This window comes from Hemicordylus capensis, chromosome 2 (assembly GCF_027244095.1).
Source record: "Hemicordylus capensis ecotype Gifberg chromosome 2, rHemCap1.1.pri, whole genome shotgun sequence".
In the NCBI taxonomy this organism is placed as follows: Eukaryota; Metazoa; Chordata; class Lepidosauria; order Squamata; family Cordylidae; genus Hemicordylus; species Hemicordylus capensis.
Window position 1 is genome coordinate 243,568,140 of NC_069658.1, and position 24,323 is coordinate 243,592,462.

The following is a 24,323-nucleotide window of genomic DNA, read 5'->3' on the forward strand; positions in this document are numbered from 1 at the left end:
CATGGAGGGCAGGTCTAGTCTGATGGCTACAGGCCAGCCTCAGATGTTTCCAAAATACCGGTTGCAGGGGAGCAACAGCAAGAGAGAGGGCATGCCCTCACCTCTTGCCTGTGCGCTTCTCAGAGGCATCTGGTTGGCCACTGTGTCAAACAGGATGCTGGACTAGATGGGCCTTGGGCCTGATCCAGCAGGGCTGTTCTTACGTAAATGCAAATTTTATACAAATGAGGAAGAATTTGTATGAGAAAACCTTCCAGAAAACCCACACCTCTTATGCTAAAATGATGACAAGATGGCATCAGCTACATGCCCAGGAGTTACTCTGGTCATTCTGCCTGGATTCGAAGACTTCTTCAGAGCATCTGCTTGGCATGCAGAAGTTTCCAGGTTCAATCCCTGGCAGCATCTCCAGATAGGGTTGGGAGAGACTCCTGCCTGAAACCTTGGAGAATCACAGCCAGTCAGTGTAAGCAGTACTGAGGTAGATAGGAACATAGGAACAAAGGAAGCTGCCATATACTGAGTCAGACCATTGGTCCATCTAGCTCAATATTGTCTTCACAGACTGGCAATGGCTTCTCCAAGGTTGCAGGCAGGAGTCTCTCTCAGCCCTATCTTGGAGATGCTGCCAGGGAGGGAACTTGAAACCTTCTGCTCTTCCCAGAGCGGCTTCATCCCCTGAGGGGAATCTTTTGCAGTGCTCACACATCAAGTCTCCCATTCATATGCAACCAAGGCAGACCCTGCTTAGCTATGGGGACAAGTCATGCTCGCTACCACAAGACCAGCTCTCCTCTCCCTTGAACTATAGATGAACGATGGTCTGACTCAGTATGAGGCAGCTTCCTAGGAGCTGTGACCACACCCCTGCAGGTATGGCTGGCTATTCACAATTCCATTGGGGAGAGGGAGGGCAGGTAGGATATTAAAACAGCTTTCCTCAGCAGAGCCTGGCCTTAGACATCTCACTGATTCATGGGGGAAGAGAGCAAATCAGGCAAAAGGAAGGGGAAAGATGAGCTCCTGCAAACATTCTCAGTTACGAATGACCGACTGCAAGCTTCACATTTCCCAAAATGGGAGTCAGCACATGTAAGTTCTGGTCTGACATCTGGAGGCAAAGCAGGTACTTCCAGGGCATGTGGCCTGGCCATCCATTTGCTGCAGGGGAGATCTTTACAATGGAAAACAACCCCAGCAGCAACTGATACCTTCCAGCATCTCAGAGCAAAGAGAAACTTACCCAGGGAGGCCATGTTGCCGAAACTCTCTACCGTCACTTCCTCGTGCAGAGCTCTTGGGTCTGGATACAGCAATTCCCCCTCAGTGAAATGCACCACCAGCTCCTCAAAGGTCATTCATTACCTCCTGAAAAAAGGAAATCGTATATTCTCCTCACAAATCATATCTTCCCTCTCCCTCTCCTATACATGTATGCATTTCTGTGCACATTTCTGTACCCTGCTCTTTAAGGGTCAAAACATCAGGTGATGATACAGGCTTGTCCAGTAGGGGCCTGGGCCCGCATGTTGAATAGGGACTACCAAATATGGTGGAAAAGGTGCAGCCCTCCTCAGAGGATACAGAGGCCTGGTGAAGAACGTTCCTGCATAGATTGCTCCTGTGGGCTGGTTATTTGTGAAGCCTATATTTATTACTTTCAGGCTTTCAAGAAGGGGAGGCAGAAGCAGATTGTGAGGAGATGAGAGCTGGTCTTGTGGTAGCAAGCATGACTTGTCCCCATAGCTAAGCAGGGTCTGCCCTGGTTGCATATGAATGGGAGACTTGATGTGTGAGCACTGCAAGATATTCCCCTCAGGGGATGAAGCCGCTCTGGGGAGAGCAGAAGGTTCCAAGTTCCCTCCCTGGCTTCTCCAAGATAGGGCTGAGAGAGATTCCTGCCTGCAACCTTGGAGAAGCCACTGCCAGTCTGTGAAGACAATACTGAGCTAGATACACCAATGGTCTGACTCAGTAGGTGGCAGTTTCCTATGTTCCTATGTATATTTTAATGCCACAGCAAAGAAAGAACTCCAAACAAGGCAACAACAACACCAAAAGGAAAAACCTCCGTTTGGACACATGAGTCTGAGCAAGTCTCCGTAACCCTTTTTATTTTATTTTCCTAATTCTGTTGTTTGTATTAAGAAAGACATTTTAAAAGTGCAGTTATAATTTAATTGTTGTTATGGTTGTGTTTCATTTATATGGAAAGTTAAAGAAATCACACAAGGCAGGATTACACTGCCAATTGGAAGATAACTCATGCATGGTGTAAAGAAAGTGTTATACACACACACACACTTTCACTCACAAGCTGAAAATATAAATGAAGGTCAGATAACAGTATTTACAGACTAAAAACTTCATGAAAGGTTTGCATGTATTAGGCTAATGAACACTCAGCTTAATGACATCGCATATTATCAAATCATACTCACATTTTAAAAACAGTGTTTTAGTAAATGGTACAAAGGACACTGATCACGAATGCAGCTGTCTTCTAGAAAACTCTAGAGTCCAGGCCCTCCCCCTGTGAAGCTTTACAGCCCACCAGCCAGAAGCCCCTCTTCCCACAGCACAGCCAATTAACTCTTCGGGCAGTCCCAGCTCCTGGCACTTGTGACTTTAGAAAGGGATTCTGCACATGCTCAGAGAGCTATCCCCCCCCCCCGCCAGGCTGTGTGCCTCAGAAAATGGGCAGAATTCTTATAGAAGAAAGCAGGTTTCTTGAAAAGGACCCGAGTGCAACGCTCTCCCAGGACATGAACAGAGTGCCTTTGCCGTGAAACGGGAATGCTTCCTCCCCTGTGTTTTGGAACCTTTGCCTTCCCACATAGGGTGGCAGTGGTACCACAGGCACTGCACCTCATGAGAAGGGGCTGGGGGAGAGGAGTGAGGCAGCCCTTCAGGTGCGAGGAAGAAGCTCGGGCTTTGCTTTCTGCTGGCTGCCTCCAATGGGTGACATCTGGGAGACCACCAAGCACATCTGTAGCCCTGCCAACAGCGCCCTGCAAAATGGCTCCAGCCACTTCCAGGCTCCTCATCCTATAGAGGGGGGGATTGATTGATAGGGAGCATTGCAGTGGCCATGCTGCTTTTGACGCATCGTTCTTCTGTGGCTGCTGCAGGAAAGACAAGGCTACAAGAGGGCTGGAGAGAGGACTTGGGACCCCCCTGCTCCCCATGTACCTCCATCAAGGGTCCCCAGAGGCAAGAATCACTCATGCTATTGCCTGGTGAGGCCTAAAGCTACAAGGAAGAAGGCAAAGAAACATTAGAGAGAGAAAAGGAAAAGGAAAGAGAGACAATCTGATTATTGCTGCCCAGATTTACTATATACACCTGATCTGAACTTATTATGGTGAAAGGCATTTCTGGTTCCCAGTTGGACTCTGCCATGTATGGGAAACAGCGTCATGCAAAAAAACAAACCCCAAAAAACCCTTCTACAAGCAGTACACATCAGGGCTGCCCTTGTTCTCTCTCTCTTCACATTAGAGGCCCTCCTCAAGACCAGGCTCTATTTATTTTATTTATTATTTATATTTTTACATTTATATCCCGCTCTTCCTCCAAGGAGCCCAGAGCGGTGTACTATATACTTAGGTTTCTCCTCACATCAACCCTGTGAAGTAGGCTAGGCTGAGAGAGAAGTGACTGGCCCAGAGTCACCCAGCTAGTTTCATGGCTGAATGGGGATTTGAACTCGGGTCTCCCCGGCCCTAGTCCAGCACTCTAACCACTACACCACAACAGTGAGCTAAATGGTCTGATCTGGGATAAGGCAGCTTCCTATAAGATGGTGGGTGATGTTAGCAGAGCTGGTTCTGAAAAATCCAGACAGAAAAATGTAGTGAAACCTAATCGTGCTGGATGAGACAGCTAAGCTAGATGTGCTGGGATAGAGGAAGTCAGCCTGCTGGAATGCAAGAATTGATTAGCATGTCCAAGGTTGCTTGCCAGGCAACACACACCCCAGCTTATGTTACCTCCAAAAAGTAAGTTAAGCCTTTACTTCCTGGCTGAAAATAATCCATTGCTATCAATTGGATTGTTTTAACACTTTTAATCACGTTAAGTCTTTAAGAGTAGTTTTTAATTTTTTGGAAAACCTCATGGAGACACAGTGAGTGTATAAAAATTGAATGAAAAAATAAATATATGAAATAACCCCTGCTAACTTGGCAAAGAGGCACTTTTTAACGTGGTGATTCTCTTTATTGAGTAGGGGGAAAGTAACTGGCCCTATCCAGCCTCAGCACAGTAGCTCCATCTTATGTTTCTTTTTAGATTGTGAGCCCTTTGGGGACAGGGAGCCATCTTATTTATTTATTATTTCCCTGTGTAAACCTGCCCTGAGCCATTTTTGGAAGGGTGGTATAGAAAGTGAATAAATACATTTTAAACAAAAATCCTACCAAGCATCCCCTCTCATTTTGAGCACTTGGCCTCAGTAACAACAAACACTCTTAGGAGAAGGGGACATACACCAACCTCAACAACCCATCTGGATTACTTGCTGTTTATCACATTGCTCGGACAGCAGAGCAACCCATCACCTTTGCTTCTTTCCCCATTCGATATTAAACTCACAGCATCAGCAGACTTGCCTAGTGTGTACTGAATCTCAAAGAGGGACTAAATTGCCTATTATGAAAACTGCTGAAAAGTAGTGCATCTTTATGAATGCTGATAAAGAAGTGTTGTGTGTCGCAAGCTAACATAGCTGGAAACAGGGCTTCCCCTCTAGGAATTTACCACATTCCATAGGAGTGCCTGAACCACCTAATGGCACAGCCGGGAAGTAACTTGCCTAGCTAGGGTGCAAGAGGTTGCTGGTTCAAATCCCTACTGGTATGTTTCCCAGACTATATTGGGCAGCAGCGATACAGGAAGATGCTGAAAGGCATCATCTCATACTGTGTGGGAGATGGCAATGGTAAACCCCTCCTGTATTCTACCAAAGACAACCACAGTGCTCTGTGGTTGCCAGGAGTCTACTAGAGGGCACACTTTAATTGGATTGCCAACTTTATTACTAGCTGTTGTTCCTGTGCCTATTTCAGCTGCTAAAAAACTATACCCTGTAATCACAGTCACTTTACTTGTGCACCTTTTTTCTACACACATTGCTCATCTTTACGCTTCTGCAGAAATCAGCTTCATTTGCTGACTTTCAGTTATTAAGATGCATAGGAGCAGGCAGAGGTGGCTTTGCTCAGGAAATGAGGAAATCCAGTGAATTTAAAACACTTTCCTTAAAGCTATGAGAATGCATGTTTTCTTTAAAATATTTATTTTGGGGGGAAACTGATGGGAAGTTCTCCTGCACAAGCGCTGTTTAAACATATTTATTTGTCATTTCTTTCACTTGTAACCTAAAACCAGCCGGCACCAGCAGCACACAGAACGTAACACAAACATAATACATGCAGGATCATCAAGGAAGAGGTTTTCCAATAAAAAGAAAATGTACGACACATGAAGATTAATTTCTACTTACATTCCAGAATGGAAATCAGCAATCTTCCTTGCAGATGGATTTCCCCCTCAGTCACAGCAGTCAGGAAAAAGAGCTCTGTCCTCCACAGAGACCAGAGCAGAACGAATACAATCTTTTAAACCTAGGAGTGAATGGTTCAACAATTGTCCAGCTATATCAGACACAATCAGGAGATCAGTCAGACAATACAGGGAGATCATCTGACCTCTCCTTGGAAGACAATAACCTCAATAGGAAGATGGAGGAATTCAGCTATCCTCAGGATGCAAGAGATCACAATTTGCCTTAGGCAATGATCAGTGGCCAAGAAAAATCACACAGGTAATATGTCACCTGGTTGCATCTCTTTGGGCCTGGGTGGAGGACAGCCCAGAGATTGATCAGAGTCATGGCCACAGAATTTTTGGACTCAGCCTGGCACAGTATGGCCAGGCCTGGCTACAAACCTGAGGATTTCTAGTGCAACCCTTTGCTCAGCACAGGAAACTGCCAGAAGATTCCTAACAGATGCTCATGCAGCCTCTGTTAGGAGATCTGCAGTGACAAGGCAGACTGTTCCACTCTCAAACAGCTCTTACAGGTTTTCATTTATTTAAACATTTATATTCCACTCTTCCTCCAAGGAGCCCAGAGCAGTGTACATTATGCTTATCATAGAGTTGCCATGCCCCCCCCCCCGCCGAAATTCCAGGTTTCACCCGGATTTTACGCATCTCACCCAGATTGCTTAGCCCACCCAGATTCTCCAGGATTTCAGCTTTCATTAAAAAAGAAAGAAAGAAAGAAAAAAGCTAATCTCTAGCCCTTGCAGAAGTGGAGTTATGGAGCAAAATGTGCACTATTCTGCTCAAAAATTATTTTCAAGCCAATTTACATAATATGCAAGTTAGGCACCCAGATCTGTAAAACCAGAATATGGCAACCATAGCTTATCCCCACAAGAGCCCTTTGAGGTATGTTAGACTTGGAACATAGGAACACAGTATATGGCAGCTAAGGAGGAGGATGAAGCAAAATGGATGCCAACTAAAAGTCAAGGCTTCATCTGGCAAGGAATTCCTGGTTAGAAGCCATTTATTATTTGAGAAAGAATAAGTTCCAGTGGTTCTCAGCCTTAGGTTCCCAGATGTTGTTGGAGTACAACTCCCTTTCTCCCCAGGCTGTTTTCGCTGGGGGTGATGGAGCACGTTCTAGGAACCACGCTGGGGCACTGTCCCAGCAGCCAAAGACCTGCTGCAAACACCTATTTTGAGGGAGGAGTCCAGGGAGGGCATCTGGGGGAGCTCCCTCATCAGGGAAGGGTTCCAGGAGATGGCCACTTCAAACCCCGAGTGTTTCAGACCCGGGGTTCCAGAGTTCCAAGTGAATCGAGGCCTACACAAACTTTGGACACAGCAAAGCCTTAAGTTCCCATGGGCTAGATTTGTCAGGTTCAATTACTAAGTGAGGGGTTTTCTTCATTCCTGGAGCTGCTATAGACTCGCGGTTTGTTGCCACCCCACCTCCACCGGGAGCCAGAGATGATGATGACACAGAGATAGTCCAGGGTCCCCTGGATTTGGGTTAAAAAACCTCGAGAATTTTCAGGTGTGGCCCCACTGAAAACAATGAAGATTTGCAGCAAGGGGCCTCGGTCCATGGCTTATAACCTGGCGACCGTAACTCCAATCACAATGGGAACACCTGTGTTACAAAGAGAGCCAGGAGAATCCTTGGATACCATGCATGGTCTGGTACCCCTTTTGGGATAACAATTGGAGGGATTCAGAATTCCCCCATGCTGGCTCTAGCTTTCCAGAGGTCCTGAGAACAGCACTCTCAAAAGGAACAATACTGTCGTATATCTGTAAAGTTTATGTTACATCATGTGAATAGTTTTGCCCTCACCAAAAGGGGGAGACTCCCCTCCCGGAAGTGATGCAAATCCTGGCCATGGATGGAAGAAATTACTCCGCCAATTACCTGAATGAAGGCGTGAGAGTTATCTCCCCCGCCCCATACTTTTTGTGGTTGAACCTTTAAAAATCTATAGATATGTGATCTTTAGCTCCATGCCACCTTCTGATGTTTGTAACCTGATTCTCTGTATATATGTATCCTAAAGCAAGTTCTGATCAATAAAGCTGATTTGAGTCCATGCATACACGGATGCTGTGTGTGTGTGCAGGTATCGGGTGCAGGGGAGCTGGGAGGAGCGCTGGTTTTATGGAAGTGGCACCAAGCGGTTATGGACATTCTCTTAAGTTATGGTCTGAGCACTCATTAGTTTTTCCTAATGAAGAATCATTTTGAAAAATGATTTCCATCATTTTTAAATGATTAAACATGTAATCATTTTTTACAGTTTCTCTCTGTGTGTTGATTCACTGATGTCTAGAAAAGTGTGATGCATTACCAAACCTTTATGATTGTATGAGCATTGTATGGTATCTCTGTGTTGTGCACGCTTTAGAGAAGTGTGTGGCTCTGGTGCAGTCTGAAGCACTTTCCACACTCGAAACATTTATATGGTTTTCTCCCCCAAGTGGATCCTTGTATGCATTTTAAGGCCTGTATTCACACTAAAGTTCTTTCTGCACTCCAATCAAATATATGGTTTCTCTCCAGTGTGAGTTCTTTGATGCTTAGTAAGATTTAACTTCTCACTGAATCTTTTTGCAGTCCAAACATTCATATGGTTTCTCTCCTGTGTAGTTTATTTGATGCACAGTAAGTTTTCCAGTTCTGCTGAAGCTCCTTCCACATTCCAGACTACAATTCCTATTATTCTTTGAGGCCATATTCCTGTTTGCAAATATTAGTCTGATCCTTCACCTAATCCTTGAAGATGACCCATATCGCACGACTAGACTTCTGGAAGATTCAGTTCAGTACACGTTGGCTCTGCAGTTTATTAAAAGGTTTTGTAAATTGTGGACGGTGCAAGTCATTCAATGGTACTAGAGAAAGACATGATGTTCTGGTAGCTCCAGGTCTTAACACTCACACCAATTTCAGAAGATGAATACAACTGAAGGAAGCCAGGGTGGGTGTGCAGCTGGGGGAGTCAGTCCTGTGACTTGCCTCTGGTGGGCCCCCCAAGGCGGTAGGCCCCCAGACAACTGTCTCCCCTTGCCCTATTATAGTTACGCTCCTGGGGATGAGATATTAATGCACAGTAACCCCTACCACTCCAATTCAATGCAGTGGTAGGCTGCTGTAACAAGTGATTGCAAAAGAGAGAAGAATGTTAAAATAAAGCAAGTACTGTGGACCAAACGTGCCAGCTGTAACAACGATGTCCTGGTGACTAATGGCTTCAAAACATAGAAGAGAATTTTGGTTTGCTTTAGAGAGCATAATGGCGCAGCAGGGAAGTAACCTGCCTAGAGAGCAGGAGGCTGTTGGTTCAAATCCCCACTGGTGTGTTTCCCAGAATATGGGAAACTCCTCTATCAGGCAGCAGTGATAGGAAGATGCTGAAAGGCATAATCTCATATTGCGCAGGAAGAGGTAATGGTAAACCCCTCCTGTATTCTCCCAAGGAAACCACAGGGCTTTGTGGTTGCCAGGAGTTGACACTAATTCAACGGCACAACCTTTCCAGTCCTTCAGAGAGCATGGAAAGTATAAATTATCAAAAATGGAGCTGGGAGGTTATGGGTCTGAGTCAAGCCGGGTGATTCCAGGTCCTGTATCTTTTGTAGACAGTGCTGAACTCAATGGACCAAGGGTCTGTGTGAACAGAAGGCAGCTTGATATGAGGGCGCACATGCAGACACACAGTTGGGAATGTAATATATACCCACTAAATGCCATATTCCCCTGCTCCGATTCACACACAGCATCCTGCGAAAACCTATCCCAGAATACTTGTCTACATGTATGTGAAACAAAGGATTCCCTTTTTATTCTTTGTTTTCCACAGAAAAATGGAAACATTAAACAGAGAGGAAAGAAAAGCCGTTGATCTGAATTTTTCTGCCATTCTACAACATAGGAATGCATAAGGTTGCACGCTCTACAATAAAGAAAACAGCAAATGTGAATAGACATTCTCTTGGAACCTATCATTTTAGTACTAGATAAAAAGAAAAACCATTTTCCAATAAATTGGACCCCTACATCTTTACCTTTGAAAGGTCTATAATGCATGGGCTCCATCAGAAACACTGCTAACCCTCCATGAATCAGCCAGTCTTTTAACAGTTGAAGGACCCAGATTTTTCAGAGGCTGTACATGTTATGGCTGAGAAAACTGATGGGTGATTAATTCCAAATAAGATGATAATACTAAAGGGAGATATGACAACTGTCTTCAGTTATCTGAAGGGATGTCCCATAGAAGGGCAGTTCACTCTGAGAGAAAGAAGAGCCTAGCTAGCCGCCACATTTTGCATCAGCTGTAGCTTCCAAATACCTTTCAAGGGCAGCCCCCTATAAAATGGCATGCAGCAATCTTATCACAGAATGGCCGACAGTGACCCAATCTACCTTCTGAAGGGTCGTAGCTCATGGACCAGTGCCCCAACTCACTGTAAGGCAGTTTCTGAGGAACAGAGGCTTCCCTAGGTGGATTTAATCTGTGCCAAGGCCCCTCACTCTGTGCCAGATGAGCAGTGTGCTGTGTGCCTAGCTGGGTTGGTGCAGCAGCCCTGGGTGGGTGGCGTGCCCACCAGTGAAGCTGAGGCTGGCAGCGGTGGAACCAGACACAGCTGACTCTCTCTCCCTGCCACCCCATCGCTCCACCTTGGCTGCCTTCCTCTCCCTCTGCTTTTGCCCAGCCTTAACGTGGGCTGAGGGGGCTCTGCATTGACACTCAGCTCAAGTTACAGCCAGAAGAGAAGAGAAGAGAAGACATAAAAGACTGCTGCCAGTCAGTGTAGAGAATACTGAGCTAATTGGACTAAGAGCTTGGCTCAGTTTTTCAAAAATGAAGAAAAGCATGTGGGTAAATACTGCACTGAACTCTATATTCCAAGGATCAATATGTGAAATCAAATTATTAGCAAAATTTGTCTGTATCTGTATTTTCCTAAGCTTGTCCAGAATAGGTCAATTTTATTAATAACTAGCTGGGCTGAATAAGTCAATTTTGTTAATAACTAGTGGCAGCCTATCCACCACCGCTGCCTTTTTCTCCCCCCGCCGCAAGCCCACTCGGCTTTCTGGCCAGCCTGCTGGTCCGCTTCTCCCCCCCCCCCCCCGCGGTTTCTGGCTGGCACTTCCTCCCACCCGCCCGCCCGCCTCCTTCCCCCGGCTGGACCGCCATGATACCTCCTGCTATTCCCGGCGGCCGGCCTGGCCTGCCACAGCCTCCTGCCGGTCTGGCCCGCCGCCGCTTCCTCCTGTGGCTGCCAGCCAGTATCCCTATTTTCTCCCCATCCCCGTCACTATCCTATCCGCAGCTGCTCGCAAACTCTCACGAGAGCTGCCACACATGGGATTAGTGACGGGTACATCTAGGAGGATTAAATATATAGTTTGCTGGTAATGACTGTAACAATAAAGATTTGATTTGATTTAAATATATACATGCTAAACCACAAATCCATCTGTGCATTGGCACTGGAACATTTTTTAACCACCTTTATGGAGTTATTATTAGAACAACGTATACAGCAGCAGAATAAATGAGACCAAGCTTATCATGCAGGGACTGCAACAAATAGAGATATGACTTTAGTGTTCACCTTGTGAATTCAGCAATAACTTGTTTTTTCCCCTAGAAAGCAGTGATTGGTTTCTATACAGTTTCACTCTATCTCTGTAGATTCATTAATGTCTAGGAAAGTCGGATGCATCGTGAAAGTTTTTACCATAGTGTAAGCATTTTCCACACTACAAGCATTTCTATGGTTTCACTCCTGTGTGAATCCTTTGGTGTGAAATCAGGCTCCTATTGTGACTGAAGCTTTTCCCACACTCCAAGCATTTATATCGTTTCTCTCCTGTGTGGATACCGTGATGTGTCACAAGGTCTGAGCTACAATTAAAGCTCTTGCCACACTCAAAGCATTTATATGGTTTCATCCCTGTGTGGAGTCTTTCATGTGTAGAAAGGGCTGAGCTCTGACTGAAACTCTTGCCACACTCAAAGCATTTATATGGTTTCTCTCCAGTGTGAGTTCTTAGATGTAAAGTAAGACATGTGCTCAAACGGAAACACTTTCCACAATCTGAGCATTTATACGGTTTCTCCCCAGTATGCTTTTTCTTATGCTCCTTAAGATGTGAGCTCTGGGTGAAGCTTTTTCCACACTCCAAACACTTATATGGTTTATCACCTGTGTGTATCCTTTTATGTGAAATCAGATGTGAACCCTGACTAAATCTCTTTCCACATTCCAAGCATTTATATGGCTTCTCCCCTGTGTGGATTCTTTGGTGTGAAGTGAGGCTTGAGCTGTGACTGAAAGTCTTTCCACATTCCAGGCAGTTATATGATTTTTCGCCTGTGTGGATTTTTTGGTGTGAAGTGAGGCTTGAGCTGTGACTGAATGTCTTTCCACATTCCAGGCAGTTATATGATTTTTCGCCTGTGTGGATTTTTTGGTGTGAAGTGAGGCTTGTGCTGTGACTGAAGCTCTTTCCACATTCCAAGCATTTATATGATTTTTCCCCTGTGTGGATCTTTGTATGTGACTTAAGGCCTGAACTCACACAAAAACTTTTCCCGCACTCCAAGCATATATATGGTTTTTCTCCAGTGTGAGTTCTTTGATGCACAGTACGTTTTTCACTTGTTCTGAAGCTCTTTCCACATTCCAAGCATTGATATGGTTTCTCTCCTGCATGAATTCTCTGATGCTTAGTAAGAGCTGATTTCTCATGGTAGCTCTTTCCACATTCCAAGCATATATATGGTTTTTCTCCAGTGTGAGTTCTTTGATGCACAGTACGTTTTTCACTTGTTCGGAAGCTCTTTCCACATTCCAAGCATTCATATGGTTTCTCTCCTGTGTGAATTTTCTGATGCTTAGTAAGAGATGATTTCACATGGAAGCTCTTGCCACATTCCAAGCATTCATATGGTTTCTCTCCTGTGTGGGTTCTTTGATGTACAATTAGTTTTCCAGTACGGCTGAAGCTCTTTCCACATTCCAAGCACTTATATGGGTTCTTTCCAGTGTGAACAGTTTGATGTCTAACAAGGTCTGCTTCTTGATTAAAGCTGTCACCACAATCTTCGCATTTGTATGGTCTCTCTCTTGTGTGGATATTTTGATGTCTCTTAAGGCTTGATTTATGACTGAAGGTATTTCCACATATTTGGCACTTACTCCTCCTCTTTCCATCTGTTTTTTCTTCTTCAGTGGGAATGACATGCAAGTTCCCATCCTGACAAGCATCAGATGTGTTCCTCTTATTCTTTGTTTGGTTAACATCCTGTGCCTTTGATCCACCCTGACTCCCAGCATTCTCTGCTCTCTGAGCTCTTTGATGCAAGGGGGACTGTGTGTTTTGAATGATGCCCTTTCCATATGTCAAGCATCTGTCTGTTTTCTCTGCTGTGTGAATTCGGTGATTTATTTTAAAGCTTGGTTTATGGCTGGTCTCTGTAGAAACACGGGACTTATTTCTTCCACCACCTTTGTAATATGCGTGCTGGCCTGGAATTTCATGGAAGTCCCTTTGGTTTATCTCCCGCCTCGTTGATCCATTTTGTTTCCCAGAGGACTTTTCTGCTGCTTCATCATTGGTCGCTTCCAAAAATAGCCCAAACGGTCTCATATTGTCCTCATGGTCCTTTCTATCACCTGCTGGAATGAATGAATAGATAGAGAGAGAGAGAGAGATAACAGTGGTCAATTCATTGATTTGTGGAGTGAACTCACACTAATGCAGTTGTTTGGTTCATTACTACATGGTTTCTGACTTGTTCTTTAGATGGATAAAGATTTGGTGGCCCTGTGTACTATCAGCCTGGAGAAATACAAAATAAATGCTTCTCTGTTGATTCCCTTAGACCAGGCGTAGATCAAGACCCCACATGCTGCCACAATTCCCACCCCTCCTGCCCACTCTAACCCACAGTCTCTCTTCTCCTCTGTGCCCAATCTTCTGCCTGCCTCCCATTACTACTGCTACTACTTCTTGTTCCAAGACTACTTATATGCAGGAAGTGTGGCTAGTAGGTGCTAACAGTGGTTGCCAAAAGAGGCTAAAGGGGCTCCAGAGAGAAAAAGGCAGTTAGGGCTGTATATGACAGGCAATGAAGTTCAGCTGGGGAGGTTCAAGGGAGATTGAGGTCCAGCACTCTAACCACTACACCATGCTGGCTCTCATAGAACACATTGCAGTAATCCAGTCTGGAGGTTACTATTTAAACCACATTAAGTGTATTTAGTGGTCCCCCCATGCCTTGCAAATAAAATATTCCAGCTGCTGGAAACACATTTGAAATAGCATGGGAAACTAATAACGGTGAGGGTTTTTTTCTCTAAATAATAACCGTCTTGTTCTGTTTATTACATGCTCCTCCGCCCGCCCCCGGGGGCAGGGGGAATTAGGGAGAAGGGGAGTTAGGTTCCTAGATGCCCCGGTGGAAAACCTCCCCTTTTCACCATCTTAAATTAGGTAGGAGTGGCAGCATTTCAGTTCCTATAAAAACCAGAGGTAGTTCCCTCATGCCCCTCTTGTAGGTGCATATTATGCATGCAGGCATTTTAGAATCAGAAAAATATGGTAGTCCAAATAACCTGCCAGATCAGATAATAATCTGTTTAGGGTATCAGGAAAAACCACTTGTCAGGACATTTTGGGCAGACAAAAGGAAGTACCTTTTCACACAGTGCATAATTAACCTATGGAATTATCTGCCACAGAATGTGGTAATGGCCACTAGCTAGGATGGCTTTAAACGGGGCCTAGACAAATTCATGGAGGGCAGGTCTAGTCTGATGGCTACAGGCCAGCCTCAGATGTTTCCAAAATACCGGTTGCAGGGGAGCAACAGCAAGAGAGAGGGCATGCCCTCACCTCTTGCCTGTGCGCTTCTCAGAGGCATCTGGTTGGCCACTGTGTCAAACAGGATGCTGGACTAGATGGGCCTTGGGCCTGATCCAGCAGGGCTGTTCTTACGTAAATGCAAATTTTATACAAATGAGGAAGAATTTGTATGAGAAAACCTTCCAGAAAACCCACACCTCTTATGCTAAAATGATGACAAGATGGCATCAGCTACATGCCCAGGAGTTACTCTGGTCATTCTGCCTGGATTCGAAGACTTCTTCAGAGCATCTGCTTGGCATGCAGAAGTTTCCAGGTTCAATCCCTGGCAGCATCTCCAGATAGGGTTGGGAGAGACTCCTGCCTGAAACCTTGGAGAATCACAGCCAGTCAGTGTAAGCAGTACTGAGGTAGATAGGAACATAGGAACAAAGGAAGCTGCCATATACTGAGTCAGACCATTGGTCCATCTAGCTCAATATTGTCTTCACAGACTGGCAATGGCTTCTCCAAGGTTGCAGGCAGGAGTCTCTCTCAGCCCTATCTTGGAGATGCTGCCAGGGAGGGAACTTGAAACCTTCTGCTCTTCCCAGAGCGGCTTCATCCCCTGAGGGGAATCTTTTGCAGTGCTCACACATCAAGTCTCCCATTCATATGCAACCAAGGCAGACCCTGCTTAGCTATGGGGACAAGTCATGCTCGCTACCACAAGACCAGCTCTCCTCTCCCTTGAACTATAGATGAACGATGGTCTGACTCAGTATGAGGCAGCTTCCTAGGAGCTGTGACCACACCCCTGCAGGTATGGCTGGCTATTCACAATTCCATTGGGGAGAGGGAGGGCAGGTAGGATATTAAAACAGCTTTCCTCAGCAGAGCCTGGCCTTAGACATCTCACTGATTCATGGGGGAAGAGAGCAAATCAGGCAAAAGGAAGGGGAAAGATGAGCTCCTGCAAACATTCTCAGTTACGAATGACCGACTGCAAGCTTCACATTTCCCAAAATGGGAGTCAGCACATGTAAGTTCTGGTCTGACATCTGGAGGCAAAGCAGGTACTTCCAGGGCATGTGGCCTGGCCATCCATTTGCTGCAGGGGAGATCTTTACAATGGAAAACAACCCCAGCAGCAACTGATACCTTCCAGCATCTCAGAGCAAAGAGAAACTTACCCAGGGAGGCCATGTTGCCGAAACTCTCTACCGTCACTTCCTCGTGCAGAGCTCTTGGGTCTGGATACAGCAATTCCCCCTCAGTGAAATGCACCACCAGCTCCTCAAAGGTCATTCATTACCTCCTGAAAAAAGGAAATCGTATATTCTCCTCACAAATCATATCTTCCCTCTCCCTCTCCTATACATGTATGCATTTCTGTGCACATTTCTGTACCCTGCTCTTTAAGGGTCAAAACATCAGGTGATGATACAGGCTTGTCCAGTAGGGGCCTGGGCCCGCATGTTGAATAGGGACTACCAAATATGGTGGAAAAGGTGCAGCCCTCCTCAGAGGATACAGAGGCCTGGTGAAGAACGTTCCTGCATAGATTGCTCCTGTGGGCTGGTTATTTGTGAAGCCTATATTTATTACTTTCAGGCTTTCAAGAAGGGGAGGCAGAAGCAGATTGTGAGGAGATGAGAGCTGGTCTTGTGGTAGCAAGCATGACTTGTCCCCATAGCTAAGCAGGGTCTGCCCTGGTTGCATATGAATGGGAGACTAGAAGTGTGAGCACTGCAAGATATTCCCCTCAGGGGATGAAGCCGCTCTGGGGAGAGCAGAAGGTTCCAAGTTCCCTCCCTGGCTTCTCCAAGATAGGGCTGAGAGAGATTCCTGCCTGCAACCTTGGAGAAGCCACTGCCAGTCTGTGAAGACAATACTGAGCTAGATACACCAATGGTCTGACTCAGTAGGTGGCAGTTTCCTATGTTCCTATGTATATTTTAATGCCACAGCAAAGAAAGAACTCCAAACAAGGCAACAACAACACCAAAAGGAAAAACCTCCGTTTGGACACATGAGTCTGAGCAAGTCTCCGTAACCCTTTTTATTTTATTTTCCTAATTCTGTTGTTTGTATTAAGAAAGACATTTTAAAAGTGCAGTTATAATTTAATTGTTGTTATGGTTGTGTTTCATTTATATGGAAAGTTAAAGAAATCACACAAGGCAGGATTACACTGCCAATTGGAAGATAACTCATGCATGGTGTAAAGAAAGTGTTATATACACACACACACACTTTCACTCACAAGCTGAAAATATAAATGAAGGTCAGATAACAGTATTTACAGACTAAAAACTTCATGAAAGGTTTGCATGTATTAGGCTAATGAACACTCAGCTTAATGACATCGCATATTATCAAATCATACTCACATTTTAAAAACAGTGTTTTAGTAAATGGTACAAAGGACACTGATCACGAATGCAGCTGTCTTCTAGAAAACTCTAGAGTCCAGGCCCTCCCCCTGTGAAGCTTTACAGCCCACCAGCCAGAAGCCCCTCTTCCCACAGCACAGCCAATTAACTCTTCGGGCAGTCCCAGCTCCTGGCACTTGTGACTTTAGAAAGGGATTCTGCACATGCTCAGAGAGCTATCCCCCCCCCCCCCGCCAGGCTGTGTGCCTCAGAAAATGGGCAGAATTCTTATAGAAGAAAGCAGGTTTCTTGAAAAGGACCCGAGTGCAACGCTCTCCCAGGACATGAACAGAGTGCCTTTGCCGTGAAACGGGAATGCTTCCTCCCCTGTGTTTTGGAACCTTTGCCTTCCCACATAGGGTGGCAGTGGTACCACAGGCACTGCACCTCATGAGAAGGGGCTGGGGGAGAGGAGTGAGGCAGCCCTTCAGGTGCGAGGAAGAAGCTCGGGCTCTGCTTTCTGCTGGCTGCCTCCAATGGGTGACATCTGGGAGACCACCAAGCACATCTGTAGCCCTGCCAACAGCGCCCTGCAAAATGGCTCCAGCCACTTCCAGGCTCCTCATCCTATAGAGGGGGGGACTGATTGATAGGGAGCATTGCAGTGGCCGTGCTGCTTGGGATGCATCGTTCTTCTGTGGCTGCTGCAGGGCAGACAAGGCTACAAGAGGGCTGGAGAGAGGACTTGGGACCCCCCTGCTCCCCATGTACCTCCATCAAGAGTCCCCAGAGGCAAGAATCACTCATGCTATTGCCTGGTGAGGCCTAAAGCTACAAGGAAGAAGGCAAAGAAACATTAGAGAGAGAAAAGGAAAAGGAAAGAGAGACAATCTGATTATTGCTGCCCAGATTTACTATATACACCTGATCTGAAGTTATTATGTTGAAAGGCATTTCTGGTTCCCAGTTGGACTCTGCCATGTATGGGAAACAGCGTCATGCAAAAAAACAAACCCCAAAAAACCCTTCTACAAGCAGTACACATCAGGGCTGCCCTTGTTCTCTCTCTCTTCACATTAGAGGCCCTCCTCAAGACCAGGCTCTATTTATTTTATTTATTATTTTTATTTTTACATTTATATCCCGCTCTTCCTCCAAGGAGCCCAGAGCGGTGTACTATATACTTAGGTTTCTCCTCACATCAACCCTGTGAAGTAGGCTAGGCTGAGAGAGAAGTGACTGGCCCAGAGTCACCCAGCTAGTTTCATGGCTGAATGGGGATTTGAACTCGGGTCTCCCCGGCCCTAGTCCAGCACTCTAACCACTACACCACAACAGTGAGCTAAATGGTCTGATCTGGGATAAGGCAGCTTCCTATAAGATGGTGGGTGATGTTAGCAGAGCTGGTTCTGAAAAATCCAGACAGAAAAATGTAGTGAAACCTAATCGTGCTGGATGAGACAGCTAAGCTAGATGTGCTGGGATAGAGGAAGTCAGCCTGCTGGAATGCAAGAATTGATTAGCATGTCCAAGGTTGCTTGCCAGGCAACACACACCCCAGCTTATGTTACCTCCAAAAAGTAAGTTAAGCCTTTACTTCCTGGCTGAAAATAATCCATTGCTATCAATTGGATTGTTTTAACACTTTTAATCACGTTAAGTCTTTAAGAGTAGTTTTTAATTTTTTGGAAAACCTCATGGAGACACAGTGAGTGTATAAAAATTGAATGAAAAAATAAATATATGAAATAACCCCTGCTAACTTGGCAAAGAGGCACTTTTTAACGTGGTGATTCTCTTTATTGAGCAGGAGGAAAGTAACTGGCCCTATCCAGCCTCAGCACAGTAGCTCCATCTTATGTTTCTTTTTAGATTGTGAGCCCTTTGGGGACAGGGAGCCATCTTATTTATTTATTATTTCCCTGTGTAAACCTGCCCTGAGCCATTTTTGGAAGGGTGGTATAGAAAGTGAATAAATACATTTTAAACAAAAATCCTACCAAGCATCCCCTCTCATTTTGAGCACTTGGCCTCAGTAACAACAAACACTCTTAGGAGAAGGGGTCATACACCAACCTCAACAACCCATCTGGATTACTTGCTGTTTATCACATTGCTCGGACAGCAGAGCAACCCATCACCTTTGCTTCTTTCCCCATTCGATATTAAACTCACAGCATCAGCAGACTTGCCTAGTGTGTACTGAATCTCAAAGAGGGACTAAATTGCCTATTATGAAAACTGCTGAAAAGTAGTGCATCTTTATGAATGCTGATAAAGAAGTGTTGTGTGTCGCAAGCTAACATAGGTGGAAACAGGGCTTCCCCTCTAGGAATTTACCACATTCCATAGGAGTGCCTGAACCACCTAATGGCACAGCCGGGAAGTAACTTGCCTAGCTAGGGTGCAAGAGGTTGCTGGTTCAAATCCCTACTGGTATGTTTCCCAGACTATATTGGGCAGCAGCGATACAGGAAGATGCTGAAAGGCATCATCTCATACTGCGTGGGAGATGGCAATGGTAAACCCCTCCTGTATTCTACCAAAGACAACCACAGTGCTCTGTGGTTGCCAGGAGTCTACTAGAGGGCACACTTTAATTGGATTGCCAACTTTATTACTAGCTGTTGTTCCTGTGCCTATTTCAGCTGCTAAAAAACTATACCCTGTAATCACAGTCACTTTACTTGTGCACCTTTTTTCTACACACATTGCTCATCTTTACGCTTCTGCAGAAATCAGCTTCATTTGCTGACTTTCAGTTATTAAGATGCATAGGAGCAGGCAGAGGTGGCTTTGCTCAGGAAATGAGGAAATCCAGTGAATTTAAAACACTTTCCTTAAAGCTATGAGAATGCATGTTTTCTTTAAAATATTTATTTTGGGGGGAAACTGATGGGAAGTTCTCCTGCACAAGCGCTGTTTAAACATATTTATTTGTCATTTCTTTCACTTGTAACCTAAAACCAGCCGGCACCAGCAGCACACAGAACGTAACACAAACATAATACATGCAGGATCATCAAGGAAGAGGTTTTCCAATAAAAAGAAAATGTACGACACATGAAGATTAATTTCTACTTACATTCCAGAATGGAAATCAGCAATCTTCCTTGCAGATGGATTTCCCCCTCAGTCACAGCAGTCAGGAAAAAGAGCTCTGTCCTCCACAGAGACCAGAGCAGAACGAATACAATCTTTTAAACCTAGGAGTGAATGGTTCAACAATTGTCCAGCTATATCAGACACAATCAGGAGATCAGTCAGACAATACAGGGAGATCATCTGACCTCTCCTTGGAAGACAATAACCTCAATAGGAAGATGGAGGAATTCAGCTATCCTCAGGATGCAAGAGATCACAATTTGCCTTAGGCAATGATCAGTGGCCAAGAAAAATCACACAGGTAATATGTCACCTGGTTGCATCTCTTTGGGCCTGGGTGGAGGACAGCCCAGAGATTGATCAGAGTCATGGCCACAGAATTTTTGGACTCAGCCTGGCACAGTATGGCCAGGCCTGGCTACAAACCTGAGGATTTCTAGTGCAACCCTTTGCTCAGCACAGGAAACTGCCAGAAGATTCCTAACAGATGCTCATGCAGCCTCTGTTAGGAGATCTGCAGTGACAAGGCAGACTGTTCCACTCTCAAACAGCTCTTACAGGTTTTCATTTATTTAAACATTTATATTCCACTCTTCCTCCAAGGAGCCCAGAGCAGTGTACATTATGCTTATCATAGAGTTGCCATGCCCCCCCCCCCGCCGAAATTCCAGGTTTCACCCGGATTTTACGCATCTCACCCAGATTGCTTAGCCCACCCAGATTCTCCAGGATTTCAGCTTTCATTAAAAAAGAAAGAAAGAAAGAAAAAAGCTAATCTCTAGCCCTTGCAGAAGTGGAGTTATGGAGCAAAATGTGCACTATTCTGCTCAAAAATTATTTTCAAGCCAATTTACATAATATGCAAGTTAGGCACCCAGATCTGTAAAACCAGAATATGGCAACCATAGCTTATCCCCACAAGAGCCCTTTGAGGTATGTTAGACTTGGAACATAGGAACACAGTATATGGCAGCTAAGGAGGAGGATGAAGCAAAATGGATGCCAACTAAAAGTCAAGGCTTCATCTGGCAAGGAATTCCTGGTTAGAAGCCATTTATTATTTGAGAAAGAATAAGTTCCAGTGGTTCTCAGCCTTAGGTTCCCAGATGTTGTTGGAGTACAACTCCCTTTCTCCCCAGGCTGTTTTCGCTGGGGGTGATGGAGCACGTTCTAGGAACCACGCTGGGGCACTGTCCCAGCAGCCAAAGACCTGCTGCAAACACCTATTTTGAGGGAGGAGTCCAGGGAGGGCATCTGGGGGAGCTCCCTCATCAGGGAAGGGTTCCAGGAGATGGCCACTTCAAACCCCGAGTGTTTCAGACCCGGGGTTCCAGAGTTCCAAGTGAATCGAGGCCTACACAAACTTTGGACACAGCAAAGCCTTAAGTTCCCATGGGCTAGATTTGTCAGGTTCAATTACTAAGTGAGGGGTTTTCTTCATTCCTGGAGCTGCTATAGACTCGCGGTTTGTTGCCACCCCACCTCCACCGGGAGCCAGAGATGATGATGACACAGAGATAGTCCAGGGTCCCCTGGATTTGGGTTAAAAAACCTCGAGAATTTTCAGGTGTGGCCCCACTGAAAACAATGAAGATTTGCAGCAAGGGGCCTCGGTCCATGGCTTATAACCTGGCGACCGTAACTCCAATCACAATGGGAACACCTGTGTTACAAAGAGAGCCAGGAGAATCCTTGGATACCATGCATGGTCTGGTACCCCTTTTGGGATAACAATTGGAGGGATTCAGAATTCCCCCATGCTGGCTCTAGCTTTCCAGAGGTCCTGAGAACAGCACTCTCAAAAGGAACAATACTGTCGTATATCTGTAAAGTTTATGTTACATCATGTGAATAGTTTTGCCCTCACCAAAAGGGGGAGACTCCCCTCCCGGAAGTGATGCAAATCCTGGCCATGGATGGAAGAAATTACTCCGCCAATTACCTGAATGAAGGCGTGAGAGTTATCTCCCCCGCCCCATACTTTTTGTGGTTGAACCTTTAAAAATCTATAGATATGTGATCTTTAGCTCCATGCCACCTTCTGATGTTTGTAACCTGATTCTCTGTATATATGTATCCTAAAGCAAGTTCTGATCAATAAAGCTGATTTGAGTCCATGCATACACGGATGCTGTGTGTGTGTGCAGGTATCGGGTGCAGGGGAGCTGGGAGGAGCGCTGGTTTTATGGAAGTGGCACCAAGCGGTTATGGACATTCTCTTAAGTTATGGTCTGAGCACTCATTAGTTTTTCCTAATGAAGAATCATTTTGAAAAATGATTTCCATCATTTTTAAATGATTAAACATGTAATCATTTTTTACAGTTTCTCTCTGTGTGTTGATTCACTGATGTCTAGAAAAGTGTGATGCATTACCAAACCTTTATGATTGTATGAGCATTGTATGGTATCTCTGTGTTGTGCACGCTTTAGAGAAGTGTGTGGCTCTGGTGCAGTCTGAAGCACTTTCCACACTCGAAACATTTATATGGTTTTCTCCCCCAAGTGGATCCTTGTATGCATTTTAAGGCCTGTATTCACACTAAAGTTCTTTCTGCACTCCAATCAAATATATGGTTTCTCTCCAGTGTGAGTTCTTTGATGCTTAGTAAGATTTAACTTCTCACTGAATCTTTTTGCAGTCCAAACATTCATATGGTTTCTCTCCTGTGTAGTTTATTTGATGCACAGTAAGTTTTCCAGTTCTGCTGAAGCTCCTTCCACATTCCAGACTACAATTCCTATTATTCTTTGAGGCCATATTCCTGTTTGCAAATATTAGTCTGATCCTTCACCTAATCCTTGAAGATGACCCATATCGCACGACTAGACTTCTGGAAGATTCAGTTCAGTACACGTTGGCTCTGCAGTTTATTAAAAGGTTTTGTAAATTGTGGACGGTGCAAGTCATTCAATGGTACTAGAGAAAGACATGATGTTCTGGTAGCTCCAGGTCTTAACACTCACACCAATTTCAGAAGATGAATACAACTGAAGGAAGCCAGGGTGGGTGTGCAGCTGGGGGAGTCAGTCCTGTGACTTGCCTCTGGTGGGCCCCCCAAGGCGGTAGGCCCCCAGACAACTGTCTCCCCTTGCCCTATTATAGTTACGCTCCTGGGGATGAGATATTAATGCACAGTAACCCCTACCACTCCAATTCAATGCAGTGGTAGGCTGCTGTAACAAGTGATTGCAAAAGAGAGAAGAATGTTAAAATAAAGCAAGTACTGTGGACCAAACGTGCCAGCTGTAACAACGATGTCCTGGTGACTAATGGCTTCAAAACATAGAAGAGAATTTTGGTTTGCTTTAGAGAGCATAATGGCGCAGCAGGGAAGTAACCTGCCTAGAGAGCAGGAGGCTGTTGGTTCAAATCCCCACTGGTGTGTTTCCCAGAATATGGGAAACTCCTCTATCAGGCAGCAGTGATAGGAAGATGCTGAAAGGCATAATCTCATATTGCGCAGGAAGAGGTAATGGTAAACCCCTCCTGTATTCTCCCAAGGAAACCACAGGGCTTTGTGGTTGCCAGGAGTTGACACTAATTCAACGGCACAACCTTTCCAGTCCTTCAGAGAGCATGGAAAGTATAAATTATCAAAAATGGAGCTGGGAGGTTATGGGTCTGAGTCAAGCCGGGTGATTCCAGGTCCTGTATCTTTTGTAGACAGTGCTGAACTCAATGGACCAAGGGTCTGTGTGAACAGAAGGCAGCTTGATATGAGGGCGCACATGCAGACACACAGTTGGGAATGTAATATATACCCACTAAATGCCATATTCCCCTGCTCCGATTCACACACAGCATCCTGCGAAAACCTATCCCAGAATACTTGTCTACATGTATGTGAAACAAAGGATTCCCTTTTTATTCTTTGTTTTCCACAGAAAAATGGAAACATTAAACAGAGAGGAAAGAAAAGCCGTTGATCTGAATTTTTCTGCCATTCTACAACATAGGAATGCATAAGGTTGCACGCTCTACAATAAAGAAAACAGCAAATGTGAATAGACATTCTCTTGGAACCTATCATTTTAGTACTAGATAAAAAGAAAAACCATTTTCCAATAAATTGGACCCCTACATCTTTACCTTTGAAAGGTCTATAATGCATGGGCTCCATCAGAAACACTGCTAACCCTCCATGAATCAGCCAGTCTTTTAACAGTTGAAGGACCCAGATTTTTCAGAGGCTGTACATGTTATGGCTGAGAAAACTGATGGGTGATTAATTCCAAATAAGATGATAATACTAAAGGGAGATATGACAACTGTCTTCAGTTATCTGAAGGGATGTCCCATAGAAGGGCAGTTCACTCTGAGAGAAAGAAGAGCCTAGCTAGCCGCCACATTTTGCATCAGCTGTAGCTTCCAAATACCTTTCAAGGGCAGCCCCCTATAAAATGGCATGCAGCAATCTTATCACA

At 45.1% G+C, this 24,323-nt stretch overlaps 2 protein-coding genes across 29 annotated transcripts in view; both read right to left on the minus strand.

Annotated features, from left to right (window-relative positions):
• The window catches only part of LOC128347480 (zinc finger protein 883-like), a 20,087-nt gene extending 8,785 nt beyond the window's left edge, over window positions 1-11,302 (minus strand). For 3 of the 16 annotated variants that reach the window (XR_008317573.1, XR_008317574.1, XM_053302241.1), the window contains exons 1-2: window positions 5,507-7,372; window positions 1,244-1,368 (exon numbers count right to left, since the gene is read on the minus strand). Coding sequence is in view for 9 of the 16 variants with exons in the window: in XM_053302241.1 (XP_053158216.1) it covers window positions 1,244-1,358 (115 nt within the window). In the remaining 7 variants the exon portion in view is untranslated. The other 13 variants (XM_053302242.1, XM_053302243.1, XM_053302236.1 and 10 more) reach the window with 12 other exon arrangements.
• The window catches only part of LOC128347486 (zinc finger protein 883-like), a 14,613-nt gene continuing 1,349 nt past the window's right edge, over window positions 11,060-24,323 (minus strand). Inside the window, exons 1-4 of one of the 13 annotated variants that reach the window (XM_053302277.1) lie at window positions 21,317-21,741; window positions 19,877-19,997; window positions 15,610-15,734; window positions 11,060-13,248 (exon numbers count right to left, since the gene is read on the minus strand). In XM_053302277.1, coding sequence (XP_053158252.1) covers window positions 11,339-13,248; window positions 15,610-15,724 — 2,025 coding nt within the window. In that variant the 5' untranslated portion in view covers window positions 15,725-15,734; window positions 19,877-19,997; window positions 21,317-21,741 and the 3' untranslated portion in view covers window positions 11,060-11,338. Of the gene's footprint in view, window positions 13,249-14,467; window positions 14,482-14,632; window positions 14,748-15,609; window positions 15,735-15,826; window positions 16,724-16,809; window positions 17,034-18,867; window positions 19,137-19,876; window positions 21,742-24,323 lie in introns of those variants that run through there. The other 12 variants (XM_053302276.1, XM_053302279.1, XM_053302280.1 and 9 more) reach the window with 12 other exon arrangements.